The sequence below is a fragment of the Malania oleifera genome, chromosome 6 (genome assembly GCF_029873635.1).
Source record: "Malania oleifera isolate guangnan ecotype guangnan chromosome 6, ASM2987363v1, whole genome shotgun sequence".
NCBI lineage: Eukaryota > Viridiplantae > Streptophyta > Magnoliopsida > Santalales > Ximeniaceae > Malania > Malania oleifera.
This window is the reverse complement of record NC_080422.1, coordinates 25500613-25521094: the sequence shown is the minus strand read 5'-3', so window position 1 is coordinate 25521094 and position 20482 is coordinate 25500613. Positions and strand designations below refer to the sequence as shown.

Below are 20482 nucleotides of genomic sequence, written 5' to 3'. Positions count from 1 at the left end.
ATCCTAAAAAAAATTGATAAATAATCCTCAAAGATAATATAAAAACTTATAATAATTTGAAAGTCCACACAAATGCACAAGATCTACACTTGGTATAAAAATATGAAGGGCAAAAGCATTTAGGAGGAAATGAAATATAATCCAATAGAGTAGAGTTAACCCAATATATAATATGGAATAAAATAAAAATAGAATGAGTAAATTTGTAAAAAACTAATTTTATTTTATTTCATTTGTCTTCAAGTTACAAATCAAACACTACATTGTTTCACAAGACTGGTTTGCTCAAACGGGTTAGTGTGTTTTCGGATCGGAGCTGACAGGATCCGACCCAGTAAAGTTGCACCGCCATTGGGCCAAAAACGAAGTACCAAAAGGCCTCCAATCCTTACCTACACTCTCATTTCTTTCTCTCTCCCACGTATGGACTGAGACAGAACTGGCTCTGCTCCTGAGCCAGAACCCTAGAAGCTGCCATTTGAATTTCTCCATCTCTCCCGTTCTCTCTGTTCTAATCTCTTCTGCTCTGCAATTGCTGAGTGAACTTTATCTTTTGGTCAGAGTTTTAGGGTTTTGTAGCAACTACAAAATATGTGGAACAACGGGCAGATTGCCCCGCCGGGCACGTCATCCATACCTCCTCCGCCGGCTGCCCAGCCGTCCTACACGGTGCTGCCTTCGCCTGCGGAGGCTGAGGCGATGCTCGAAGAGAAGGCCCGGAAATGGATGCAGCTCAATTCCAAGAGGTATGGTGACAAGAGGAAGTTTGGATTCGTGGAGACTCAGAAGGAGGACATGCCCCCCGAGCACGTGAGGAAGATTATTCGGTGAGTTCTTTGCATTGGTTTCAGCTTAATGGATTCATTTGTTTGGGTTTTTAGTGTTTGTGTACGTGCTACGCCTTCGTGAGATTGGTAAAAGTTTAGTTCCTTTTAAAGGTGAAGCATGAAACATATATAACTAGGATTATGTAGTTGATTGTTATCTTATATAACTCTTCGGGCAATGGATTTTTTTTTTCCCTTAGTATTCTGTGGAATATTAAAGGTGAACTTTTGAGAGGTGGTCGTTTTAGGATTTTGTAGAATACCCCAAAAAACATTGCCTGAATTGCAGATTAATTGATGAAATCCCTGTTCCGGATTATGTTCGTGTGGATATGTTGTTTTTATGCCATTAGATTGTTCTATTGGCATTTAAATTTGTTTGTTTTGCTAAATTTGGTGTTTATTTGGCCTAGGTTGTTTGGAAGTGCAAACTTGAGTGTTGGTGTTTTGGTTGTTTATGTGAGCTAAGATTGTTCAAAGAATGGTGTTACATGAATTTAAGATCTGTTGGTTTATTAGTGTTTTAAGTTCTGGTGGTGCGGAGAATCATTTAAGTTAGTTCCATGTTGCATGGATGGAGATGCATTCAGAGAGAGATTATGCAAGACATCAAAGCCGCTCCATCTTTCTTTACTAACATTAACCTTTGAAGTTGCATTTTTTTTCTTAGTTCTACAAATTTTCAACGCTGTAAGTAATAATGAGGTGGATAATTCTAGAGAAGGCAGGTCCGGATACTGTGACAGATCATGGAAAAATGAAAGGTTGTGGCTTTTATATTTGTGCTGTCTGATACATTTGTTAATTTTTGTTCCCTCTGTTACAGAGACCATGGTGACATGTCCTCAAAAAAATATCGGCATGATAAACGAGTGTATCTCGGTGCTCTTAAATTCATTCCGCATGCTGTTTACAAACTCTTAGAAAATATGCCAATGCCCTGGGAACAGGTTCTCTTCCTCTCTCTCTCACACATGCATGTGTTCAATTCTTGTTTATGTCTAATGTAGACTGCTTCACATCATTTTCTTTATGACACATTGCGACTGCAGGTCCGTGATGTGAAGATTTTATACCATATTACTGGAGCAATCACATTTGTGAATGAAATACCATGGGTGGTTGAACCAATTTATTTAGCTCAGGTATGGCAGTTTATTCTTCCTTCGTCCACCTCAACTCATCTCTTTCTTCATCTATCTTCTGCCTTTGTTTCGCTTGTGTTTCTTAGGGACCTCATATGGCTGGTCAATGATTTGGAAATTAAACTTTTTGTTGGCTTTTACCTTATTTGGTTTATCTGCTACCGTTTCTGTTACTTGTTACATGATGTATGGTAATGATTTAGTTTTTTATTTTTAATTTTTTGAAATTTTACAGTGGGGTACAATGTGGATCATGATGCGAAGAGAGAAGAGGGACCGTCGCCATTTCAAGAGAATGCGATTTCCACCATTTGATGATGAGGAACCTCCATTGGACTATGCTGATAATCTGCTGGATGTGGATCCTCTAGAGCCGATTCAACTAGAGTTGGATGAGGAAGAAGATTCTGCTGTATATACTTGGTTTTATGACCATAAACCTCTTGTGAAGACAAAGCTTATTAATGGACCAAGCTACCGGAAATGGCACCTCTCCCTTCCAATCATGGCAACACTTCATCGGCTTGCAGGACAGCTGCTTTCTGATTTAATAGATCGCAATTATTTCTACCTGTTTGACATGGAATCATTCTTCACAGCTAAAGCATTAAACATGTGCATACCTGGTTTGCCTGCTTCTCCTTCTTCATCTTCTTCTCTTATAATTTCTTAACGTCGTTGCATTATTATTCTACTGCTGTACTGAAGCTTATTTATGTTCTAGGAATTTTATGACATAGGGTTACATTTTTGTTATAAAAAAATAATTTTTTTGAGAAAGAAGGTTGCAGGGTGCGTTGCCAAAAATTTTACTTATCCGCCCGTCCATGTTGGGCATTAGCTGATGAAGCCAAGAAAGATCTTATTGTCAGACTTGTTTAAGTACATACTCTTTGCATACAAATTCGTTATGAGCTTTAATAACTTCCATCTACATCTTATCAAATTTTGGCACAGAATTAAAATCTAATTAGGCGCAACGGTAAGGTTGTCGCCGTGTGACCTGGAGGTCATGGGTTCGAGGTGTGGAAACAGCCTCTTGCGAAAATGCAAGGTAAGGCTGCGTACTATAGACCCCATTGTGGTCCACCCCTTCCCCGGACCCCGCATACACAGGAGCTTTATGCACGGGGCCACCCTTTTTTTATTATAAGGGTTTGTGCTGTACTAGTATGTGAACAATACCAGGTGTTAAAACTGGCTAGACTGGTTTACTAATATCCTAGATTATGGGAGAAATGTCATGCAAGTGGCAATAATGCAAGGTGTTGGAATCTTCTAAACTGTAGATGTCACAATGTGTTAGGTTCTTTTGCCATTATCCATATTTTCTCAAGGTTTGTAAAGCTGAATTTTCTTGATGGCCTTATACTTTTAACGGACTGAAATTATTTATATGTATAATAATATGCATGTGTATATGCAAATTACCTTGTTTGAGCTGTGACTCCGCCCACTTGGGTGTGGGTCTGTTACAGTGACCAAGTTCTGTTAGTTTTACCAGTTCAATAAAGTTGGACCCTAACTTGTGGCTGCACGCGGATTGCCCATGGAGGTGGAAGGAAATTGTAGAAGTCTGAAGTTTGATATTAATGCCTCTACCTGTAATGTGGGATGATGTAGCTTATTGATGAATCTTGGTTATTGTGGAATGCTAATTGACTTGATTTGAGTTCTGAACATGGTTTTGCCACCACAGTTTGTCATGAGTTGATAAAATGTTACGTAGATATAGTATGCTGTATGATATGGATATTTTCTCAATTATTTGTATTTCTTGCAGGTGGTCCTAAGTTTGAGCCTTTGTATCGCGACATGGAAAAAGGAGATGAGGACTGGAATGAATTCAATGACATCAACAAACTAATTATCCGTTCACCTCTTCGGACAGAATACAGGATTGCATTCCCTCACCTTTACAACAATAGGCCTAGAAAAGTAAAGCTTTGTGTATACCATACACCAATGATTATGTATATAAAAACTGAGGATCCAGATTTACCTGCATTCTATTATGATCCTTTAATACACCCCATAACTACCACTAACAAGGAACGTCGCGAGAAGAAAATTCATGAAGATGAAGATGAGGATGATTTTTATTTGCCAGAAGGGGTGGAACCGTTACTATTGGAAACTTCACTTTATACTGACACCACAGCTGCAGGGATTTCTTTACTGTTTGCCCCTCGTCCTTTTAACATGAGATCTGGTCTGATGCGGCGAGCAGAGGATATACCCCTCGTGTCAGAGTGGTACAAGGAGCATTGGTAATATGTTATTTCCTATGCTTTTGCTTTTCATAAGCAACTTTTATCTGGTACTTGTTGAACAATTGATTTAATTTCTGTTGGAATTATGTTGTTGCAGCCCTCCATCATATCCAGTTAAAGTGCGAGTTAGCTACCAGAAATTGTTGAAATGTTTTGTGTTGAATGAGCTGCATCATAGGCCACCCAAGGCACAGAAGAAGAAACACTTGTTCCGGTCTCTACAAGCTACCAAGTTTTTCCAGACTACAGAGCTTGATTGGGCTGAAGCAGGTCTACAAGTTTGCAGGCAGGGGTACAACATGTTAAATCTGTTGATACATAGAAAAAATTTGAATTACCTTCACCTTGATTATAACTTCAATCTGAAGCCTGTGAAAACTCTTACTACAAAGGAGCGGAAGAAATCACGGTTTGGTAATGCTTTCCATCTGTGCCGTGAAATTCTGCGGCTAACAAAGCTTGTAGTTGATGCTAACATCCAGTTCCGCTTGGGGAATGTGGATGCCTTCCAGTTGGCTGATGGCTTGCAATATACATTCTCACATGTTGGCCAATTGACTGGTATGTACCGGTACAAGTACAGACTAATGCGGCAGATCAGAATGTGCAAAGATTTGAAGCATTTGACATATTACCGCTTTAATACTGGGCCAGTGGGGAAAGGACCTGGGTGTGGCTTCTGGGCACCAATGTGGAGGGTATGGTTGTTTTTTCTTCGTGGTATAGTGCCTTTGCTTGAACGGTGGTTGGGAAATTTACTTGCACGTCAGTTTGAAGGGCGTCATTCAAAAGGAGTGGCCAAGACTGTTACTAAACAACGCGTAGAAAGCCACTTTGATTTGGAGCTTCGGGCTGCTGTTATGCATGATGTTCTTGATGCCATGCCAGGTGACCATCTAACCTTAGTTATTTCCTGTTGCAGGCCATTTTTCAATCTATTATGCACCATTAATAATGGATAATATTGCAGAGGGCATTAAGCAGAACAAGGCAAGAACTATTTTGCAGCATCTCAGTGAAGCATGGCGCTGTTGGAAGGCAAATATTCCTTGGAAGGTACCTTATTATCTACTTCCTCTTCCCTGAATCTTGTTTCTTGTGATATTTATCTCACTAATGGAATTTATAGGTGCCTGGTTTGCCTGTTCCAATTGAGAACATGATACTTCGCTATGTCAAGTCCAAGGCAGATTGGTGGACGAATGTTGCTCATTATAATCGTGAACGTATAAGAAGGGGTGCAACAGTTGATAAGACGGTTTGTCGCAAGAATCTAGGAAGATTGACTAGGCTATGGCTTAAGGCAGAACAGGTGTAATTTTAAGCTTTGTTTCATTGGTTATTTATGTCTGCTTATTTAAATAACGGTGTTAATATCTATTCGTAAATATTTGCTGATGCCATTACTTAAGCAGTGTGTCTGATTTGTTCCTTATATACCTACTCTTAAATTTCTTGCTCCATTTTTTTTTCCCCTGCAGGAACGACAACACAATTATTTGAAAGACGGCCCATATGTAACACCAGAAGAAGCAGTGGCTATCTACACGACAACTGTGCATTGGCTGGAGTCAAGAAAGTTCTCACCCATTCCATTCCCTCCGTTGTCATACAAGCATGATACAAAGCTTCTTATACTTGCTCTGGAGAGGTTAAAAGAATCTTATAGTGTGGCTGTGAGATTAAACCAGCTTCAGAGAGAAGAGTTGGGTCTTATTGAACAAGCATATGATAATCCCCATGAGGCTTTGTCACGCATTAAGCGTCACCTGCTTACCCAGCGTGCCTTTAAAGAAGTAAGCTTATATATATATATATATATATATATGTATGTATGTATGTATTTTGTATGTGTGTATACATATTTATAAATGTATAATGAGTGTTGATTTTTGGACTTCACCTCTTTATGGTTGGACTTGACCTGAACATGATTCTTTGCAGGTTGGCATTGAATTCATGGATTTGTATAGCTATCTGATTCCAGTTTATGAGATTGAACCTCTTGAGAAGATTACTGATGCATATCTGGACCAGTATTTGTGGTATGAAGGCGATAAGCGCCATCTTTTTCCGAACTGGATTAAGCCAGCAGATTCTGAGCCACCCCCTCTTCTAGTTTATAAATGGTGCCAAGGTATAAATAATTTACAAGGTATATGGGACACCAGTGAAGGGCAGTGTGTAGTGATGCTTCAGACGAAGTTTGAGAAATTTTTTGAGAAGATTGACTTGACGATGTTAAACAGGTACTCCTAGCTTAGGCCTTAAATCCTTCATAGGTTGAAATATATATTAACATGCGGTTATAACATTTGACATTTCATGTTGTTCTTCTGCAGACTGTTAAGATTGGTTCTTGACCACAACATTGCTGATTATGTCACTGCCAAGAACAATGTTGTGTTGTCGTACAAGGATATGAGTCACACAAACTCATATGGGCTTATACGAGGTCTTCAGTTTGCTTCATTTGTCGTACAGTATTATGGACTGGTGCTGGATCTCTTGCTTCTTGGATTGACTCGAGCCAGTGAAATTGCCGGTCCCCCACAAATGCCCAATGAGTTCATTACATACTGGGACACTAAAGTCGAAACACGGCATCCGATTCGATTGTATTCTCGGTACATTGACAGGGTGCATATATTGTTTCGCTTTACTCATGAAGAGGCGAGGGACCTCATCCAGCGATATCTGACCGAGCATCCTGATCCCAACAATGAAAATATGGTTGGGTATAACAACAAGAAATGTTGGCCTAGAGATGCAAGAATGAGGCTGATGAAACATGATGGTATGCAACTTCTTTATGGATGATACTTCTTGGAGATCTTTACAGGTGCTTTAAGGTACTAGTAATTTGTTGCTGTGCTTTTCAGTCAATCTTGGGAGGAGCGTTTTTTGGGATATGAAGAATCGTCTTCCTCGAAGCATCACAACATTGGAATGGGAAAACAGCTTTGTCTCTGTTTACAGCAAGGACAACCCAAACTTACTTTTCAGCATGTATGTGCATTTTATACAGTCTATACCTCACTGTAATGTCCATATGTATATTTGAGTAGATAGCCAATGCCTTATTATAACTGCCTATAATCTTATATCCTGGTCTGAGTTAGCTTATCTTTGCAATTGAGTTGCTGACCTGGGATATTTGTTAGAAAATTAGCACGGGTATCTTTTCCTTAAATTTATATCATCATTCTTCGCTCTAGTGCTTGATTTTAACTTGTGCAGCTTTGACCTAATACCCATGTAAGTTGGATCCAAGTGAGCCTAATTGGCCTAAAACTGCTTCAAAACCAGTGTTTGTAGATTATTGGAAATTTCAGTGCGGATTTTTTCATGGTATACAGAAAGACATTTAAAGCCCTAATTTTAAATTTGATACAAATACTAGAACTTCCATAGTGTACCACTTGTCCCATGTGGGAAGACCACTGATTCTTGAGTTTAAATACTGTATTTTAATTTTCTATTACATTAAACAAGGTTCATAGAATCTTGTCTACATGCATGCTAGTAAAATTATTCTTGCAAGCTGAATCAATGATGTTACAGGCTTTAATATTGCAAGAAGAAAGATTACTAAGAAGGGCAACATCTTCCAAGTCTCTGCTTTTGGCCTTGTCTTCTACCTTATATTCCTGAAACTTAAATTTAGTGTGACTGATTTGTCTCTCTTCTCATAATTCTCTTAGATGGCTGTTGGGCACAGTTTTGGATTCATTGTTCAAGATTTGAGCTCAATTTTTTGATGTTCTTCCATGCAAGCAGATCAAATTTCCATTGTTCATTAACTTGTAGATATTTGTTGCAGGACAGACTAGGCGTAGTCTGTTCATGTAGGTTTGAGGTGGGTTGAGCTAACATAAATCAGGATTTTAATGATTTATAATTTGAGAATATGAGATGGGGTCAAGGGTGAAACAGGGTTTGATTTGAATGGTAATTAAAAACAAAATAGGCTGCAAGCAATGACACATGTTGCCGGGATCTTTTAGTAGAAAGAAGATTAGGATTACTCTAGGGTTTAACTGTTTAAGGGCTTCTAATTGGGTAATGGGTGGAGTAATCACTAGGATTGCAATGATTTATGGGATTTTTTCATGAACAGCTTTCCGTTTTGAATTCATGATTCTCTTAAAAAAGTTAGAAAAAATCAATGTCGACCCTCCCTTGGCAGATCTTGTGTAGTCAAAGATCAAACCACCTCTTCTGAAAGATAATTATTTTCTACAGCAACCATCACCATATTTTCAAACTATTTAATTCTTGTTATTGTATGTACAATCCTAAACTTGATCGCTGTTGGAAACTCGATGCTACTAGAAACTAATCAGCAGCCCAGAGTTCTAGCCTAAAGATCAGAACTTGATTTGATGCTTTTCCGTTGTGACCTGCAAAAGTTACAAATAAATATTGGTGCAAAGAATTAGAGAATAGGAGTACTTTATATTTATCTGTTTTTCGTTTTTGTGTTTATTTATATATATTTTTGGCTGGAGGGGGGATGTAATTTGGAGGGAGAAAGAAAGAGAACAGTGATAACACTTAATTATAGTGTTTAGAAGGGAGAGAAGAGGTGATGGAAAAGGGAAGACAATAGGAAATAGGTAGAGGACTTTCAATAATTGTGAGTCATTCAAATTGCAACATCGCACATTTAACTGTTCTTTGAGCCTTTAGAGGGGTTATATGCTAATCTTACAATCCTTAGCATAGTGTTTTTTTTAGATAAAAGAAAAAAATATTGAAGATCGAAACAAGTAAAATAATAGGAGGTGTCCTCCAAAAAACAAAGAGCCGCCACCATAGAGATTACAAAAGAGCTGCCGTTCAATCCCTTTTGAGGGTTGGACAGTGATAACCCCCCAAAAGGTCAGAACAAAGGGACCCAAAAGGAAGCCAATAATATAACTCTGTCCATAATAAACTAGGAGAAGTTGCATGATCCTCGAAGGCTCTTGCATTCCTCAATCCAAAAGGTCAACAAGATAATGAAGGCAGCCCCACAGGATGAAGCACAACTTTTTTTACTTGAGCTAAAATCCCATGTCTCATGAGCAATTGGAGGCACTTCCTAAGCTTCACGGAAAAAAGAGAAGATAGCATTCCCAAAGGTGGGTTGTCACTGGACAATGGAGGAAAAGGTGAGCATTTGTTGGACTCGCGGCACATCAAGGACATATCAGGACTAAGGGACTCATAAGGTCTTCTTTCCGTAACAAATCATGCACTCTAATTCTTGTTTTTTTTTTTTTGTAGCAAAAGAAGAGATTTCATTAGAAAGAGAAGAATTTACAAAAAGGAGAATAAGACATCTCCCATCAAAATTCTGGAAACAACCATAAAAAGCAAAAAATCTAAAAACACAAAAAAAATACTGAAGAAAAAATTTTTTTCCTTAAGAAACAACAAGAGCCAATTGACCATAGGGAAGTCAAATAATGAATCTTTTCCTGAACCATCTGCCTGCTCAATTTTATCCCTGAAAAGATCTGTGCATGTTGCTCTAACCTTAAACCCCACAGCACTGCAAATATTCCACACTTCCATAGAGCAGTTATATCCTTTTTCTTTCTGAAACCCTCAAAAGAGATGGTCAACATTCCATCCACCGTTGCTGGACAAACCCAAGCTTCTCCCATCATGCCAAGTAAATTATTCCAGATGCTCCTAGCAAAATCACAGTGTAAGAACAAATGAGAAGCCGACCCGGAATTCAAATAACAAAGCACACAAAATCTGGAGATAATACCTTCAAAGGTATCCTAATTTGCGGTAGATTATTAGTATTGATTCTATTAATTACATTCAGCCAAATGACAGCCTTAAAAATATGTGGGGGAGCTTTGGCCTTCCAAATACATCAAATTGTATTAAGATAGTTCAGATGAAGGTCTGAATCTTCAAAGGAATCTTTGCCTTCCAAATGATGCGGCTCCAAGGGAAAAAATTGGAGAAGGGGTTCTTTAAAGAGGTGTCAGAAAAAAGATGTTGAAGAAAAGATATCGGAAGAATCATCCTCCTAGATGCTCACATTATCCCTATTGAATGGAGCAACGTGATCCAATGTGGTAAGCAAACTTGCAGGAGCTTGCATGAGAAACACTGCTACTTCATCTACTCTAGCTCCCATTTCAATGAAACCCATATTTACTTGTCACCTTGTGCTATGGGGAATTAACTTCTAATAGGAACCTCCACAACCATTTAACATTTAGGGAGATACTTTTTGGAAATCGCATTGCCCAGCCCCAGCCTCCCCTTTAGAAATAAATTCATAGATTTTATGCTCTCTTTTACTGTAATCAAGCTAAAAAAGTTTCTAAAATGTTTTTGGGAAATTTTATATGTGAATTTTCATATAAAAAATTGCAAAATTGAAGAAATTAAAATATGTTTGCTGTTTAGAACAAAAGATAGAGAATCCTGAATTTCTAAAAAGAAAACCCAAAGAAGGCTTCAAAATATCTTAGAGATCCTCTATAGTCCTAGTTATAAATTTTCCCCTAATTAATGTTCCATGTTACATCTCACCTGCTCCCCATTTTTCAAAAACATTGAAGTTAGCTATTGTATTGTTCAATTTTGCTAGAATTTACTCATCTAAAATGGTTGATTGTGTCAACCTGAATTTTATCGAAGTATCTTGCTCTAGCAGGGAGAAACAATATCATCCTTGTGAGGTTTGTCTTTATTCTTGTGTATATAATTGATTTTGTTCCTTTCAGTATTATTATTACCACTTTCTGTATTTTCTGATTGCTCCTGCCAATCTAGTTTCCTCTTGCTTGTGATATGATATCTGCCATGGAACAAATGTGGCATCTGGCATCTGCTTGTAATGCATCTTTTTTCTATGCATAGGTGTGGATTTGAAGTCCGGATATTGCCTAAGATAAGAATGAGTCAGGAGGCATTCAGCAATACTAGAGATGGAGTTTGGAATCTGCAGAATGAACAAACAAAAGAACGCACAGCAGTTGCTTTCTTACGGGTTGATGATGAACACATGAAAGTGTTTGAGAATCGTGTGAGGCAGATTCTTATGTCATCAGGGTCAACAACATTTACAAAAATTGTTAACAAATGGAACACAGCTCTCATAGGTACTGCACTTCCTTTTTTATATACGTGTTACACTTGTACAGGCCCCTGATCAGTACTTGTTCCTGTTGGCTAAATACTTCTGTTTCTTTCTGATAGGCCTTATGACATACTTTCGGGAAGCAACCGTTCATACGCAAGAATTGTTAGATTTGCTGGTCAAATGTGAGAATAAAATTCAAACACGTATCAAGATTGGATTAAATTCAAAAATGCCTAGCAGGTAAGTCTTCATCTCGTGGACTATTATGTTTAATACCTCTTTTGTTTGTGGCATTCTTCTGATTCATGCTTCACTTTTCAGATTTCCTCCTGTCATTTTTTACACACCAAAGGAAATTGGAGGACTTGGCATGTTATCAATGGGTCACATATTGATTCCTCAAAGTGATCTCCGATATAGTCAACAGACGGATGTTGGTGTAACTCATTTTAGAAGTGGAATGAGCCATGAAGAGGATCAGCTGATTCCAAATCTTTACCGCTACATACAGGCACGTTTAATTGATTTTTCTCTCCTATATTATGTTTGTTGAATATATAGCTCAGCATTTTTAATCATTATGCCCTTTTTTGTCCCCCTCTACAGCCATGGGAGAGTGAATTCATAGACTCACAGCGGGTTTGGGCAGAATATGCATTAAAGAGACAGGAAGCGCAGTCACAAAATAGGCGTCTAACACTCGAAGATTTGGAAGTGAGTTTGCTAGTTATAAGTTATTGCATTTCTCAGATTGCAACTGTGTACCAGATGGTGTCATTGAGAAATTTGCTTTGATTTGCAGCCTGAAATATTGAGAATGAATAAGTTTGTATAGGCTATTGCTGGTTGGTTAGACTGACCAAACTGGGGCCTCTGGTGTGTTATGTCTTTGTACATATCACAAAGGGGTTAGCCCCACATCCATTTTTCTTTTATTTAAAAAAAATCCATGAGTTTTAGCTTGTTCCTCTATATTAGCTTATCACCCCTTCCCTTCTCATATTTTTCCAAGAACTAATAAGGAATTTTCATGACACAATTTGTGGATTGGACATTTGCCCCCTTGAGATTTGCATGGTCTCTTATCAATTTTGAGCTTGCACTGTAAACAAATTTATTTTTGATCCATTACTGCATTTCTAACTGTCGTGAAGCTTAACAAACTTTGTGTTTTCACCTGTTGGTCTGGTGTTATTTGAGTTACTTTTCTAGTATCAACATTTGGAATGTTGGAAGTTCAAGCCAACATTTACTAATTTTAGTTTGCTGCGTATGCAATGATTTGTTCTTTTGTTATTTGAAGTATGAACATTTGGGATGCTGGAAGTTTGAGCTACCATTTGCTCATCTTGGCATATGCAAGTTCTGTTGGAATATGTTGATCCTTTATATTATCTACGAATTGATTTTGAGAACTTAAATTTTATGGATTGATTATGTTGGTGCAGTTCAATAAGACTTCTTCATTCTAATGCTTTCTTCATTTCCTTTCACAGGACTCATGGGATAGGGGAATACCTCGAATTAATACATTGTTTCAGAAGGACCGACATACCCTGGCCTATGATAAAGGATGGAGAGTGCGCACTGATTTTAAACAGTATCAAGTTTTGAAACAGAACCCTTTCTGGTGGACACACCAGAGGCATGATGGGAAACTGTGGAACTTGAATAACTATCGAACTGATGTCATCCAAGCACTGGGGGGTGTTGAGGGAATTCTTGAGCATACCCTATTCAAGGGAACATAGTAAGGCTATTAAAATCATTTTCCTTGGTTGTAAAAGCATCATCATTATCTTCTTTTTTTTCGTCGTTATTATTATTGTAGTAGTAGCAGCAGAATCAGCAGCAGCAGTAGTTGTGGTAGTAGCAACTATCATGTGTCGCACTTTGTATCAGCCATCATTTATTGCACTTTGTATATCATTTTCCAATGGTTAATTAATTTTTTGCAACTATCATGTGTTGCACTTTGTATATCATTTTGTATTGGTTAACTCATTTTTCCAGTAATGTGGGGCTTAGGTTAGCACTTCTCTGCAGTTAACTCATGATTTGATTTTTCAGTTTCCCCACTTGGGAAGGTCTCTTCTGGGAAAAGGCATCTGGCTTTGAGGAGTCCATGAAATACAAGAAGTTGACCAATGCACAAAGATCAGGGCTCAACCAAATCCCCAATCGTAGGTTTACCCTTTGGTGGTCACCTACAATAAATCGGGCTAATGTCTATGTTGGTTTCCAAGTTCAGTTGGATTTAACTGGAATATTCATGCATGGGAAAATTCCAACCTTGAAGATCTCGCTGATCCAGATATTCCGTGCTCATTTATGGCAGAAGGTTCATGAGAGTGTTGTCATGGACCTTTGTCAGGTTTTGGATCAAGAACTAGATGCATTGGAAATTGAGACGGTGCAAAAGGAAACTATCCATCCGAGGAAGAGCTACAAAATGAACAGCTCTTGTGCCGACGTTCTTCTCTTTGCTGCCCATAGATGGCCCATGTCAAAGCCTAGTCTAGTAGCCGAGTCAAAGGATGTTTTCGATCAGAAAGCAAGCAATAAATACTGGATAGATGTGCAGCTTCGTTGGGGAGATTATGATTCGCATGATATTGAGCGTTACACTCGGGCCAAATTCATGGATTATACAACGGACAATATGTCTATCTATCCATCTCCAACTGGTATGTCTGTGTATATATATATATTTTCATTTTTTTCCTATAGTTCTTTTGAGTAAACTACTCCACAAGGTCCTGAACTTTTTCTGAATTGCACTTCAATCCTGAGATTTTAATTGTATTAGTTTGTTCCTTGAAGGTTCATATTCAAGCTAGCTAAATGTCCCTGTTTTGGGATCTCATCAAAGCTGAAAGTGGAACTTGAAGGACATAACTGTTACAATTAAAATTTCAAGGATTGAAGTGTAATTTAGAAATTTTATGGATGTCGCTTAATCCTTTTAGATTCTTTTACGTTAAGCTTGAATAATTCATTCATTTCATTGCAGGTGTGATGATTGGGATTGATCTGGCATATAACTTGCATTCTGCATTTGGTAACTGGTTTCCCGGATCAAAGCCACTGCTTGCCCAGGCAATGAATAAGATCATGAAGGTGCTTAAATTTAACTGTTATATTGGGTGTCAAATACCTATGGATTTATTGATAAATTGGTGTTATTTAATATGGACTGACTATTGGTGCCTTTTGCATATGCAGTCAAACCCTGCCTTGTATGTTCTGAGGGAGCGGATAAGAAAAGGTTTGCAGCTTTATTCTTCTGAGCCCACGGAACCATATTTGTCATCTCAAAATTATGGGGAGATATTTAGCAACCAGATAATATGGTTTGTTGATGACACAAATGTTTATCGTGTGACAATTCATAAGACATTTGAAGGAAATCTTACAACAAAGCCCATCAATGGTGCCATCTTTATATTCAATCCCAGGACTGGGCAGCTGTTTTTGAAGGTTTTCCTCTCTTTAATTTCTTGGGATTAGTTTTTTTTAGTAGTGGTTTTGAAGTTTGTTCTATAGAAGGTTTTTGAAGGTTTTTTGCCTTTTCATGTCAAGGAGTTGGTTTTCTTTTAGTTGCCTTTCTAAAGTTAGCGTGATGGGATGCTTTCTTGTAGGTTATCCACACTAGTGTGTGGGCTGGACAGAAGCGTCTTGGTCAGCTGGCCAAGTGGAAAACAGCTGAAGAAGTGGCTGCTCTTGTGAGGTCCTTGCCCGTTGAAGAACAGCCAAAACAAATCATAGTGACTCGTAAAGGAATGCTGGATCCCTTGGAGGTTCACTTACTGGACTTCCCAAACATAGTTATTAAAGGAAGTGAGCTGCAGCTTCCGTTCCAGGCGTGCTTGAAGATTGAGAAATTTGGTGATTTGATTTTGAAGGCTACAGAGCCACAAATGGTTTTGTTCAACATTTATGATGATTGGCTAAAGAGCATATCCTCATATACTGCATTCTCCAGACTCATTCTGATTCTCCGGGCACTTCATGTGAACAATGAGAAGGCAAAAATGTTATTAAAACCTGACAAGACAATTGTCACTGAGCCACATCACATTTGGCCTTCCCTTACTGATGATCAGTGGATGAAGGTAATAATATCGATGTCTTGACATAGCATGTTTGTTCAGTTTTGGCTGTGTATGGCATAGGGCAATTAAATTCTTTTACTCCACAATAGAGAACTGGATCCTTCGAACTCACTTTTGGGGATTAGTCACCTATAACTTATCAATGAACAAACTTGATGCTTTTCTAAGTTAATTAGTAACTCTAAAGTTAAGTCTATCAAGTTTTGTGATAACAATCATAAAATAAAAAGTAAACTGAAATTACCAGTCAATGTTTCCCAAGCTGTTCATGGTTTCTTCTGAAAAAACCAGTGGCTGTAATTATTGTTGGCACCTGAAGATTTATTTGGAATTGTGCAATTTTTCTTCAGCACCTATACAGTGCTCATTTCCTTTCTGGATCTTGTGCCAAATATATTTTTCGTTCAATTCTTTTTATTACTGGTATTACATTGCTGTTCTGGTGGGGATGCTAATTTCTTGATTGGTGCAGGTTGAGGTTGCTTTGAGAGATCTTATCCTCTCTGATTATGCCAAGAAGAACAATGTGAACACATCTGCTCTGACACAATCTGAGATCCGTGATATCATTCTTGGAGCTGAAATAACTCCTCCCTCACAACAAAGACAGCAGATAGCCGAGATTGAGAAACAGGTGTTGTTCTCCACGTTCTTGAGTGCCTGCAAATACTACTCCATCTATCCTCTTGGGGGATTTCTCTTCTTTCTGTTTTATTTTGTTTATGATTCTTGGGGCACTTGACTAATGCTTGGTGGCTGCTGCTTTTCTCCCCTCAGGCCAAAGAAGCAAGTCAGCTGACAGCTGTCACCACAAGAACAACGAACGTGCATGGTGATCCACTCATTGTTACCACCACAAGTCCATACGAGCAAGCTGCGTTCTCATCTAAGACAGATTGGCGTGTGAGAGCAATCTCAGCTACAAATCTTTATCTTCGAGTTAATCATATTTATGTGAACTCAGAGGACATTAAGGTATTGACCCATGTCCATCTTATCCTTGCTTTTGATAACTGAATCAAATCTATAATAATTGTTGACATTAATTAATGATAACAGGAAACGGGCTATACATACATCATGCCCAAGAACATTTTGAAGAAGTTTATTTGTATAGCAGATCTGCGGACACAAATTTCTGGGTACCTCTATGGTATAAGCCCCCCGGATAATCCTCAGGTCAAGGAAATTCGCTGTATTGTCATGCCACCACAGTGGGGGACCCATCAGCAAGTGCATCTCCCATCTGCTCTTCCTGAGCATGATTTCTTAAATGATTTGGAGCCTTTAGGGTGGATGCACACACAACCAAATGAGCTTCCTCAATTGTCACCACAGGTTTGCTTCTTTCATATTGGATACTAAACCAGTGGGGTCACCAATCCTTTTAGCTTGTTGGCAGGATGATTATGATTTACCTTGTCTTCTATTGAACATGGTTTTTCTCTTGCCTTTGCAATTATTATCTTGCAGGATCTCACTGCTCATGCTCGAGTACTAGAGAACAACAAGCAATGGGATGGGGAGAAATGCATTATACTGACTTGCAGTTTTACTCCTGGTTCCTGTTCTTTAACTGCATATAAGCTAACCCCAACTGGTTACGAATGGGGACGAGTCAACAAGGACACTGGAAGTAATCCTCATGGTTACTTGCCAACTCACTATGAGAAGGTCCAGATGCTTCTCAGTGATCGCTTCTTCGGTTTCTACATGGTAAGAATGAGTGGATTTGTTCCCCAGGAAGCTTTTTACCCGCAGTATATGTGCTAAAAGACACCATTTTTATATCTACTAGTTTTGAGCTAACTAATTTATTTTTGTGGTTTCTGTTTTTAAGATTCCGGATAATGGTCCATGGAATTACAACTTTATGGGGGTGAAGCACACTGTAGGCATGAAGTATGGCATCAAACTCGGGACACCTCGCGAATACTATCACGAGGATCATAGACCAACTCATTTCCTTGAGTTCAGCAACTTGGAGGAGGGTGATATTGCTGAGGGAGATCGCGAGGATACATTCTCATAGGTGAGATCACTTTAGGTTCAATAGAAATAGGGTGGTATATTTTTCATACTATCCCCAAGTGCCAGTAGTTCCAAGAGAGTATTGTCGTGTTGTACTAATACAAGTACAAGTGGAGCATGTAGCTTGACATGTTTGTAAGCCATTGTAACAATTGTGTTCCAAATTTGTTGTAAATATATGATTTAGGAAAATAATTTTTGGCTTTGCAAGTTTGAGTTGCACACATGGCATCTTGCTTCGTTGCTGTGTCACTGCTTGTAGTTCATTCTAATTTGCCCCAAACATTTATTTATTGCCTGGTGTGAGGGGGGAACTGGAGAGTTGATGAATGATGCCACGAGCAGGGCTCACGATGGTTCGGTTATGACAATTCATGCTGGTTTATTGTGATGTGGTGCACCTGAAAATGATTTGGGTTGTTGTGTCGTTCTTTTCATTTTTGTTTTGAAAGAGGCTCTTGGGGGACAGATCTTTTGACAATGTTATTTTTATTGCACTGCTATACAGCCGTTCAGACGATTGCTTCCAACAATAATTAACTTCTGCTTTATGGTTTCTTTGTACCTAGGTGTGCCTCAAGTCAAGTTTTGGCTGTTGCCCTCGTCCCATTCAGCTCCATAACTTAACCCTCTCCTGTTTGATGACTCAATCCCAGAGGGCCACTGAGAGACCATGGGACGTTAGTTGGATGGAATATTCAACTCCATGGATCTCCTCTTCAGGAGTCTTGTTTACTCACGAATGGGTGGGGGAAGGGGAATGCCTTGGGAAGAGACGGGAGAAGTTCAAAGGAAAAGCTGTCCATCTGCTGTTTCGTTATTTTTTTCTCTCCTAGATCTTGTTCTCGAATCTCGACTTGGATGTGTTTTAATGGGATCGCGCAATCTCTAATTTAATTTCCCAAAAACATTGAAGGTGACACCAAAAGGCATCTTGATGTAGGACAAGAAGCATGGCCATGGAAGGTTCGTATTGGAGAATATTTCAGAAGAACTTGATTGAGAATTGTTGGTTTAGTTAGTAGTTTATTATAGGTTAGTTTAATTACTACAATAGTATGCATATTCGGGGCTTCTTTATAGTATTTGTGTATTCGAGGGGTGTATTCGAATGTAATGTAGTTTCTAAGGGTATATATGTAATTTCACGTGAAGAGTTTATTTTTTAAAAAAAATAAAAATATGAAAGCATGTTTTGATGTTGAGTTTGAAAAGTGAACGTGAGTTTCCCTTTATCTCCTCTCCTCTCCCTCTTCTCTCCTTCCTCTCTTCAATTTCTTCCAATCTCTCCCATGGTTGCAGAACTCAGATGCTGCCCTTGCATCGTTTGGTACTGGCACCCAACCACAATCTCCGCTCTTCCATTTTAATCCATCGAGTCCCTCTCTCTCTTCTCATCCTCCCTCGCTTTTCACCTTCTCTTTCCTTTCTTTCTATACTAAGTTCTCTTTGTCTACATCCTTGCTTCTCTTCTTTTTCTTTTTCTTCTTCCATCCTCTCCATTAATCACTCTCGTTATCTATTAGTCTTGCGTCTCCTCATCTATGTAATGAAATTTTAGTATTAAACAAATTCAAAAATTCCATTAATGAAAAGCAATTTCTAAACAAATTCAAACCCGCTGCTTTTCCATTCTTCAAACAAAAAGGGTCGTGCAGTATCACTGCCAAAAAATAGAAAAACGAAAAAAACAATTTGTTTAGTTAATTTTTATAAAACTGATGCAAATTAAAAACTTAATTAAAGAATGCTCATTTTCATTTTTAAATCAAATAATATTATAAAAATATAATTAAATAATAAAATTACAAATGATACACATTAAAAATTACTATAATAAAAATAATATTTATTGTAATTATTTTACTTAATTGTTTAACTTTTAGAATTTACTTTACAATAAAAATTTTATTGAACATGACATTTGAAAAATAGTAAGAAGTACTTTGTAATTGACTTTATTATTTTTTAAATTTATATATATTTTTATTTAAATTATATTTAAATTGATTTGATTATTTAATTTTTTTTTAATTTAAAAGTGTATTAAATAAATAATTTAGTCCAAAAAAAACTATTTTTAGATATTAAAATTTTAGTAACAGGTTTCCAAAACAATTGAAAGCCATAAAACCTGATTTTCAGAAATAGAAAACTGATAATATAAACAAATATGTTTTTATAATTGTAAAAATGGAAATGAAAAACACAACAATACCAAATAGTGTAGTGACCCGAAAAATAATAGCATTTTAATAATTAATAGGAAGAGAAAAATAGATACAGAAACAGAAGGAGGCCGTAGATTTCGTCGACGACATTGCATTCTGGGGAATAAAATAATTTAAAGGAAACGGCCAAGCTTTGTCGACGAATACAAGGTTTTATCGACGAAGGTCTGAAGGATTTCGTCGACGAATACAGGGCTTCGTCGACGAGAAAATACCGAGAGACAGTTCGGACTGCTCTGAATTTCGTCGACGAATACAGGGATTCGTTGAAGAAGTGATGTGTCTCGTCGACGAATCTGGCCCTATAAATAGATAAAAACCGGATTTTTATTCATTTTTCGCACCGTTCTCTCTCTCTCCTCTCTCACTCCTACGGATCCTCTCACTTCTCTCTTCGTTTCCGACCCCTCCAGACGCCGGATTGACGATCCGAAGCCACCACGATGTTCCTGGCGAAGTTTTCTTCAAGTTTGCTATTACGGATTGTCGATGGGATCGAGTTAGATTTCATCCCAAATTCAGGGTAAGACCTTTTAACCTATTTTTGGCCTTATGGTAGTTATAAGAAATGTTGTAGACGATGAAATATTGATATTTAGTTCTTGAAAATATTGTTTTCAGGGTATTTTGTAGGAGGCCCTGCGGGTTTTAAGTTAGTATTTTATAGGGACTTTCTAGTAGTCAGATAAGGGAAATATGCTATGCTAGGTATTTTAAAAATGTTATACAGTTTATTTAATTACGAAAATTATGAATTAAAG

General features: G+C 37.9%; 1 protein-coding gene across 2 annotated transcripts; it reads left to right on the top strand.

Moving 5' to 3' along the window:
- The first annotated feature begins 383 nt into the window (after positions 1-383).
- LOC131157263 (pre-mRNA-processing-splicing factor 8A) lies at positions 384-18704 on the top strand. Of its 2 annotated transcripts, XM_058111264.1 has the most exons (27): positions 399-827; positions 1654-1777; positions 1880-1972; positions 2208-2598; positions 3756-4242; positions 4343-5133; positions 5216-5301; positions 5375-5557; positions 5727-6041; positions 6190-6494; positions 6588-7042; positions 7128-7254; positions 11122-11363; positions 11461-11584; positions 11666-11855; positions 11951-12058; positions 12841-13094; positions 13415-14031; positions 14358-14464; positions 14570-14824; positions 14986-15459; positions 15932-16093; positions 16237-16434; positions 16519-16797; positions 16933-17175; positions 17300-17491; positions 18060-18704. In XM_058111264.1, the coding sequence occupies exons 1-26, from the start codon at positions 592-594 to the stop codon at positions 17489-17491; spliced, it is 7038 nt and encodes a 2345-aa protein (XP_057967247.1). In that variant the 5' UTR covers positions 399-591; the 3' UTR covers positions 18060-18704. The 2 variants fall into 2 exon arrangements, with proteins under 2 accessions (XP_057967248.1, XP_057967247.1); XM_058111265.1 differs by having other exon boundaries at positions 384-827; positions 17300-18704.
- Positions 18705-20482: the final 1778 nt, after the last annotated feature.

Excerpts from the sequence above, each read along its gene's own strand:
- LOC131157263 (XM_058111265.1), top strand. The coding sequence starts at position 592 with ATGTGGAACAACGGGCAGATTGCCCCGCCGGGCACGTCATCCATACCT. Across the intron at positions 14,465-14,569 it reads CAATGAATAAGATCATGAAG|TCAAACCCTGCCTTGTATGT; the intron begins GTGCTTAAATTT and ends TTGCATATGCAG. Across the intron at positions 16,798-16,932 it reads TTCCTCAATTGTCACCACAG|GATCTCACTGCTCATGCTCG; the intron begins GTTTGCTTCTTT and ends ATTATCTTGCAG.